The 9,437-nt window shown below is 36.5% G+C and overlaps 1 protein-coding gene across 2 annotated transcripts in view; it reads left to right on the top strand.

The window, feature by feature from the left end:
• The first annotated feature begins 7,602 nt into the window (after window positions 1-7,602).
• Window positions 7,603-9,437, top strand: part of LOC147995096 (killer cell lectin-like receptor 7) — a 41,933-nt gene continuing 40,098 nt past the window's right edge. For both annotated transcript variants that reach the window (XM_087659596.1, XM_087659595.1), the window contains exons 1-2: window positions 7,603-7,664; window positions 8,039-8,157. In XM_087659596.1, the coding sequence (XP_087515722.1) occupies window positions 8,119-8,157 (39 nt within the window). In that variant the 5' untranslated portion in view covers window positions 7,603-7,664; window positions 8,039-8,118. The remainder of the gene's footprint in view (window positions 7,665-8,038; window positions 8,158-9,437) is intronic.

Below are 9,437 nucleotides of genomic sequence, written 5' to 3'. Positions count from 1 at the left end.
ACATGAATGTGAGGGCAGCCTAGGCGACATGTAAATTCTAATATCATTTGCTCTAGAATGAGACTTTGTCTCATGAAGCCTAAGGATGACAGTAATAATAATATAAATTGTTTAAAATCATTTTTCTAGGGCTAAGTATTTTTCCACCGTATAGAACTATAATGATGATAACATATCTATTATTGATCTATTAGTATATTTTAATCCATGATTTACATTCATATCTGTCCATTTTCTGGATGATGTCCGTATGTCCTAAGGGTCAGTATCGTGCTATACATTTACCTGTAATTTGCTTCAGTTTCATGACCTTCAGTTTCAAAATGGTTATTGTTTTGCAATATCTTTGTGGTTTTTGTCATGAGACTTAAAAATATCAGGTGTTGAACTTGGAGTATCATTAGAAATAGTAGTTGTGTCAAATAATCACGTATCTTTAATCACAGTTGTACTAAGTAGTTTTTTGTCCATTTGACACAAAATAGAATCATATCCCAGGAGGGAACCTCAATTCTGAAGTGATTAATAAGATTTGGCTGTGGGTAGGCCTTCAGGTATTTTCTTAATTATCTATTTGTGTCTAAAGGCCAGTCAGATTGTGGGTGCCACCTATGTGTTTGTGGTCTAGGAGATTCTAATAAATATGGCTGATCCCACATCAGCTTCTGCTTAATGCTTCCTGTCAGGTTTGATTTTCTGTCCAGATTTCCTTCAATGGCAGACTATAATGTGGAAATGTAAACAAAATTATCCCTCTCCCCTCCAAATTACATTCACCATGGTGTTACTTCAAAAGAGAAAACAGACTAAGAGAGCCATCATTTTCTACAACAGAAAATTTATTTCCCAAAGACTTTTTGATCCAATAAACTCCCTGCCAGTCCCCAGGGAGGTAGGCATATGCTGTCTTGTAATATAAATTAGTATGGCCTAGTTCAGAGTTTAATGTGTGCTACAAAGATGTGTATTTGACACTACTTTCTCTGAATATTTTTATTTTAATGATTTTCAGCTAACATATACATTTTTCAAAAAGCAGTGGTTCAATCTTTTTATTAATCAGCACGTTATGTTACACAAAGAACCATGATATTCCTCCATTCACATGTGAACATATCATATGTTTCTAAGTTTTAACACATTTCAATAAAGTTGTCAAATTAATTTATGTGTTGCACTGTGTGAAATACATTTTATACTTTTATTTTTATCTATCTATAATCTATCCATCTATATCTATTTTTTAAACATTCAAAGCTATGATATTTGTTTTCCAGTGTTAAGTGAAGATTTGTTTTATAAGGAACTTATACCACATTATCCCTCATTTTCACCAATATTTGATGATATCAATGCTTTGAATTTATACCATCTGGATAAATTGACAAGTTATTATTCTCTGAGATCTAATGACACTAACCATCTTTTCTTGTACTTATAGGTCACTCAGGTAGGCGGTTTCCTTTCTCAAATATCTATTCATACAAGCTAATTTCTTCTTAGATTTTCTGTATTCAAAGTGTATGAAAAAAATATATATAGGTATATACATAATTTATACATACATACATACATACATTCATACATAATACATACACATAGAGAGACACACACTCAAATAATTTGGATTCAACAACTATTGATAATATGCCAGAACAAGTTCCTGATTTCTCGTTCAGCATTTTCTGGAATACATCACTTAAGAACAGATAATTTAACATTTCATTGAACATTGACTTAGCAGGTTTTGATTTCAACATGTGTTTGATTACATTCAAGTGCAGAGGATTTATCTGATAATTTTTCCAGAAATTATATAGTTTTAAAATACACATTTAAATCAGATAATATTTTATTCTAATTTTTTATTTATAAATTTGTTGATATTTGTCTGAGCAATGCATTGTGTGTATGAGTACCAGCAGAGGCCAAAATAGGTCACTGGATCAAGGAAAATTGTAGTTTTATGAGGTTATGAACAAACTGAGTGCTGGGAAATAAACTCAATTCCTCTGTAAGATCAGCATAGAACTTCTTTCCTTTTAAATATTATAGAAGAAATTTATTCAACAGGTTCTGTGTGTTGCTCACTGTAGAGGACGCTTAAATTTGACTTTCCTTTTCAAAGAAGTTTTATTTTAAATATATGTGTATTGAAATCAAATTTTGTAATAGTATACATCCATATTATGTTTTTCCATCCACACTTCTCAGTTCCTTCTTACTTTTCTCACTCTCAAAGTAATATATTTCCTCTCTCTCTCTTTTGCATACAAATTCTTATACCCAACTCTAACAATAATATAACATTAGTGATACCTTGACTTCTTCTTTGACAGTTCGTATTCCCTTGATCTCCTTTTGTTGTCCTATTGCTCTAGCTTGAACCAGTACTGAAGAACTATGTTGAATAGATATGGAGAGAATGGGCATCCTTTATGTTCTGATTTTAGTGGGATTGCTTCAAGTTTTTCTCCATTTAATTTTAAATTGGCTGTTGGTTTGTTGTATATTGCTTTTATTAGGTGTAGGTATGTTTCTTGAATTTCTGTTCTTTCCAATACTTTCAACCGGAAAGAGTGTTATCTTTTGTCAAAGAATTTTTGAGGATTTATTGAGATCATCATGTAATTTTTTTCTTTGAGTTTTCTTATATAGTGGATAACATTAATGGATTTTCATATATTGTACTAACCTTGCATTCCTGGGGTGAAGCCATTTTGATCATGCTGAATAATGGTTTTGATGTGTTCTTTGATTTCTTTTCAGAATTTATTTAGTATTTTTGCAGATATTTATAAGTGAAATTGTGTGAAGTTCTATTTCTTTGTTGGGTCTTTGTGTTTTTAGGTATCAGAGTAATTGTGGCTTCATAGAATGAATTAAGTACATTTCCTTTTATTATTTTTATGGAATAGTTTGAGGAGTGTTATTTAAATTAGTTGTTCTTGGAAGGTCGCTTAGAATTCTGCACTAAAGTCATCTGACCCAGGGTATTTTTGGGGGGGTGAGGGGTGTTTGGGAGTGTTTTAATAATGTCTTTTATTTCCTAAGGGGATATTGAGCTGTTTAGATATATTCCCTGCACTTGATTTAACTTTGATATGTGGTAACTCTTTAGAATTTCATTCATTTCACCTAGATTTTCCAGTTTTGTTCACTATAGGCATTGTAGTAGGATCCGATGATGTTTATTGAATTTCTTCCATTTCAGTTGTTATGTCTCTCTTTACATTTCTGAAATTTTTTGTCTATTTTCTGCTTATTTTCCATGTAAAACATCCTGAACATTAGTATTTTACCAATCTTATTCCCAAATGGAGACTCACATTTTTATATAATAAAAAACGTAAGCCACCTTTGTAACAAGTAACTTACAGTAATTGCTAACTAAATCAACATTTTTCTCCATGTTCTTGTTTTCATTTTTCTTTTTTGTTAATCATATTTGTTTAATTCTCAAATGAAATTCCCCTTCTCAGTTATCCCCCCATAACCACTCCCCTTACCATATTCACCCTCCCCTTCCTCCTCTTTGACTCAATGAGGGTACTTTCCTGCCCACCCAACATCTTCTGCCCCACTGTTCCAGCATACCTCTACACTGGAGCATCAAAACTCTACAGAAATAAGGACTCCCCCCTCCACTGTTGTCAGGTAAGGTCATCCTCTGCTACATATGAATCCAGAGTCCTGGATCCCTCCCTCCCTCCATGGTTGTTGGTCTAGTCTCTGGGAGTACTGAGTCATGCTGCCAACTGATGTTGTTGATGTTTCCCCTATAGGATTGCAATTTCCCTTTGCTCCTCCATTCCTTCTATCAGCTCTTCCACCAGTGTCCCTTAGCTCAGTCAGATGGTTAGCTCCACACATCCACACCTTCCTTGGTCAGTTGCTGGTCAGACCTCCCAAGAAGCAGCCACAATAGTTTCCTGTCATTAAGTGCCTCATGACCACACCAAGGGTTGGTGTCTGCAGACAGGATGGATACCCAGATGGGGCAGTCCTTGGATGGCCCTGCCATCAAGCTCTGCTCCATATTTTGTCCGTGGTCTTCCTTTCGACATGTATATTTCGGGGTTAAAAATTTTGAGAGGGCTGTGTTGGCCCATCCCTCAACAGGGGACTGTGCTTATCTGTTGGAGGAGGTCTCTATAGGTTCTACCTTCTGTGCCTCTGAGCATTTTGGCTATAGTCATTCCAGTTTGATCCTGGGAGACTTTGTTTGCCTGTTGTCTGGAAATCATACAATGGCTATCACCAGTTCCTTGTCTCCCCCTATACTCTAGCAACATATTTTTATTTGATTTCTTGACCATCTGTACCTCTCTCCCATGCCCTACAGTACCTATTGCAGCACCCTTATTTTTCTCATCTTCTGTCTCCCTCTCAGGTCCCCCTCTCCCTCCACCTCCCTCAATTATCCTATTTTCCCTTCAAGCAAGACAGAAGCATCTATACCTTGTTTTTCCTTCATCCTATGTTCCATATTGCATGTGAGTTGAAAATTGGCATTATAAGACTTTGAGCTAATTTCGACAGAGCAGTGGGTCCGTACCATGTATGTTCTTTTCTCTGTGCTATCTCACTCAGAATTACATTTTTAGCTCCATCTATGTGCCTTGGAATTTCATGAAATCATTGTTTTTAAGCTCTGAGTAGTAATCCATTGTACAAATGTACCATATTTTCTGTATCAATTTTTCTGTTGAGGAATTTTTGGGTTGTTTCCAGCTTCGGGGTATTATAAATAGGGATTACAAGGATAGAGTGGAGCATGTATCCTTGTGATATATTTGGACATATTTTGGGTATATGCCAAGTAATGGTATTGTTGGATCTTCAGGTAGAGCTATTTCCAATTTTTCAAGGAAACAACAGATTGATTTCAAAAAATTGTTTTATAAGCTTGCAAATCCCACCAGCAATGGAGAAATGTTCCCCTTTCTCCACTTTCTTGCCAACATTTGCTGTCACCTGCATTTTTGATCTTATCCATTATGATTTCTGTGGGGTGGAAATTTAGTATCAATTTGGTATACATTTCTCTGATGAGTAAGGTTGTGGAACTTTTCTTTAACTGCTTCTCAGCCATTTGAGAGTCCTCAATTGATAATTCTGTTTATCTCTGTACTTTACATTTTAATAAAGTTATTTAGTTTTCTGGGGTTTTATTGTCTGAGTTATTTGTATATTTCGGGTGTTAGCCCTATATTAGATGTAGGGTTGGTAAAGATATTTTTCCAATCTGCTAGTTTCTATTTTGTCCTCTCGATAGTGTTCTTTGCCTTAAAATATTTTCAATTTTATCAGGCCCCATTTGTCAATTGTTGACTTTAAAGCATAAGTCATTGGAGCCCAGTTCAGGAAGTTTTTCCCTGTTTCCAAGTATTTGAGCCACTTCACCACTTTCTCTTCTACTAGATTCACCATATCTGGCTTTATATGGAGGTCTGAGATCAACTTGGACTTGAGATTTTTAGAAAGAGATAAGTGTGATAAGAATGGATCAATTTAAATTCTTCCTCATACAGATGGCCAGGTGTACCAGCACCATTGGATGAAAATGCTGTCTTTTTTCCAACTGTATGATTTAGGCTTCTTTATCAAAGATGAAGTGACCATAGTGTTGTGGGTTCATTTCTGGGACTTCAATTCTATTCCACTGATAAATCTTCCTATTTTTGTAACAAAAACATGTGGTTTGTATCACTGCTGCTCTATGATATAACTTGAGGTCAGTGATGGTCATTCCCCCCAAGAAGTGCTTTTATTGTTAAAAATTGTTTCCCTATCCTTGACCTTTTTTGTTATTCCGAATGAATTTGAGAACTGCTGTTTCTAACTCTGTGAAAAATTGGGTTTGTATTTTGATGGGGATTTCACTGAACCTGTACATTGCTTTCGGTAAGATGGCCATTTTTACTACATCAATTCTGCCAATCCATGAGTATGGGAGATCTTTCCAACTTCTGAGGTCTTCCTCAATTTCTTTCTTCAGTGATTTGAAGATCTTTTCATGCATATCACTCACTTGCTTGGCTAGAGTCACACCAAGATATATTATTTGTCACTATTATGAGAGTGTTGTTTTCCTAGTTTTTTTTACTCTGCCAATTTATACTTAAGGTATATTAAGGCTACTAATTTTGAAAAGTTCATTTAACTCCAGCCACTTTGCTGAAGTTGTTTTTCAAGTATAGGAGCTCTCTGGTAGAATTTTGGGGGGTAATGTATATTGTCATATCATCTGCAAAAAGTGATATCCGGACTTTCTTCTTCCCAACATTTAACCTCTTGATCTCTTGTTTCTTAATAGTACTGGCCAACACTAAGGATACTATATTGAATAGGCAGGGAGCACGTGGGCAGTCTCATCTTCTTCCTGACTTTAATGGGATTGCTTACTTTGGATACTATTTCTGTGCCCTTTATTTAGTTTCTTTATGGGCTTATCTATTTTGTTGATTTTCTCAAAGTACCAGCTTTTGATTTTGTACAATCTTTTATAGTTCACATTACTTCCCTTTGTTTAATTTCAGTCATGAGTTTTGCTCTTTCCTACCGTCTATTCTTCAAGGGGATCAAGAATCTCCACATAAACCTATATACACTAAATATAAAATAAGAGAAATTGGTAAAAAGTCTTGAACTCATTGGCACGTGTGTGTTTCTGTGAGTGTGTGTGTGTGTGTGTGTGTGTGAGTGTGCGAGTGTGTGTTTCTAAACAAATCTTCAATGGCTAAGGCTCTAAGATCAACATTAATTAATAAATAGAACCTCATGAAACTAGAAAGATTCTTTAAGGCAAAGGTTATGTAGTCAATAGGACTGATCAGCAACCTACAGATTGTTAAAAAATTTCCACTAACCCCACATCAGATAGAGGGTTAATATTCAAAATATATGAAGAACTTAAGAAGCTAACCACAAAAAAAGAAGAAGCAAAACAATGAAAAAATAGGATATAGACATAAAAAGAGAATTCATAGCAGATATAACTGTAATGGCAGAGAAGCACTTGGAGAAATGTTCGAAATTCTTAGTAATCAAGGAAATGCAAATCAAAACAACCCTGAATCTCCACCTTATACCAATCAGAATGGCTAAGACCAAAACCTCAAGTGATAGCACATGTCAATATGAAGATGTGGAGAAAGAGGAACACTTGTTCATTGCTGGTGGGATTGCAAACTGTTACAATCACTCTGAAAATGAATATGGAGGTTCCTCAGATAATTGGAAATAGATCTACCTGAAGCCACAGCTGTACCACTCTCGGGCATATACCCAAAAGATGTCCCACCACACCACAAGGGCACATGATCCCACTATGTTCATAGAAGTTTTATTTGTGATAGCCAGAAGCTGGAAACAACCCAGACATTCCACAACATAGAAAAGAATTGCAGAAAAATGTGGTTAATTTACTGAATGGAATACTACTAATCCATTAAGGAATTTTGCAGTCACATAGTTGGATCTAGAAAATAGCATCCTGAATAAGGTAATTCAGACTCAAAGGACATACATTGCATGTACTCACTAATCAGGGGATATGAGCAAATAAAGAGTCTAGAATACCCAGGATACAATCCATAGAACTCAAGAACCTTAAGAAGCTGAAGGTCTCAAAGGAAGATGACTCAATCAAACTTGGGAGGGTGAAGAAAGCAATCATGGCTGTTGGGTGGCAAAAGGAGGGTTGACCTGAGTAGGAGAGAGTAGGAGAGGATGGGAAATGGGAATATGAAAAGTTATTAGGGAGTATAGGACTGAAGTCCAAATGGCCAGCAGGAGGCATGGAAATGATCAACCTTGAGAAGTAGAGGTGGGGGCAGGGGCTGTAGAATGTGTCAGAGACCTTGGAGGTAAGAGACTATCTGGACTCAAGGGAGTGACCATAGATAAAATATCTAACAGTGAGTAGGGGGAACTTTTAGGTTCCACTACCAATAGAAAGACAGGGAATCAAGTGGAGGGGGTGAAGTTGCCATCCCACAGTCAATAACACTGACTCAGAATTTTTCTTTTCTAGAAGAACTGCTGGAAAAAAAATGGAAAAGAGCCCAAGGGAAAGGCTATCCAGTTACAGGCCCAAATTGAGACCAAACACAAATGGAGCACCCAAGGCCTGACACTATTATTGATGCTATGGTATGTTTAAAACAGGAGCCCAGGCATGGCTGCCCCTTGAGAGGTTCAAGAAGCAGCTGAATGTGTCAGATGCACATACCAATGTAAAGTGGTCAGGGACCACTGTGGCTGAATTAGGAAGAAGGTGGAAGAAGTTGAGAAGTAGGGCTACCCTATATGAAGACTCAGCAGTGTGAAATATATTAGACTCCCAAGATCTCTCAGACAATGAACCACCAACCAGGCAGTATACAAGAGCTGATATAAGGTCCCTGACACAGATATAGCATAAGACTGCCTGAACTTACCTCAGTGAGAGAAGATGCACCTAATGCTCAATAGAATTTAGACCCCAGGGATTAGGGAGGTCTAGTCGTGTGGAGGGTGGTGGATGGGGACATCTGCTTGAAGAACGGGTGTGGGGGAGGTATAGGAATGGGACCATCTAGAGTGCTAGGAGGTGTATAAAAACAGAAGACAAAAGATTAGGGAATAATAATAATAATAATAATAATAATAATAATAATAATAATCCCAAATGGTTCCAGTTTCAGTAAGGCAAAGGACACTGTTGTTAGGACAAAATGGCAACCAACAGATTGGGAAAAGATCTTTACCAATCCTAAAACTGATAGAGGGCTTATATCCAAAATATACAAAGAACTCAAGACTGCAGGGAGACAGATATCCCTATTAAAAATGGGGTTCAGAGCTAAACAATGAATTCACAGCTGAGGAATGCCAAATAGCTCAGAAACACCTAAAGAAATATTCAACATCTTTAGTCATATGGTAAATGGAAATCAAAACTACCATGAGATTCCACCTCACAAAGTCAAAATGGCTAAGATCAAAAACTCAGGTGACAGCAGATGCTGGCGAGGATGTGGAGAAAGAGGATCACTTCCACATTGTTGGTGGATTGCGGACTGGTACAAGCTTTCTGGAAATCACTCTGGAGTTTCTTCAGAAAATTGGACATTGAACTACCTGAGGACCCAAGAGAGCTATACCTCTCTTGGGCATATACTCAAAAGATTTCCCAACATATAATAAAGACACCTGCTCCACTATGTTCATAGCAGCCTTATTTATAATAGCCAGAAGCTGGAAAGAACCCAGATGCCCTTCAACAGAGGAATGGATACAGAAAATGTGGTTCATCTACACAATGGAATATTATTCAGCTACCAAAAACAATGACTTTATGAAATTCATAGGCAAATGGATGGAACTGGAAAATATAATCCTGAGTGAGGTAACCCAATCACAGAAAAACACTCATGGTATGCACTCATTGA

This window comes from Rattus norvegicus, chromosome 4 (assembly GCF_021556685.1).
Source record: "Rattus norvegicus strain SHRSP/BbbUtx chromosome 4, alternate assembly SHRSP_T2T, whole genome shotgun sequence".
Taxonomy (NCBI): Eukaryota; Metazoa; Chordata; class Mammalia; order Rodentia; family Muridae; genus Rattus; species Rattus norvegicus.
This window is presented reverse-complemented; position numbering and strand designations above follow the sequence as displayed.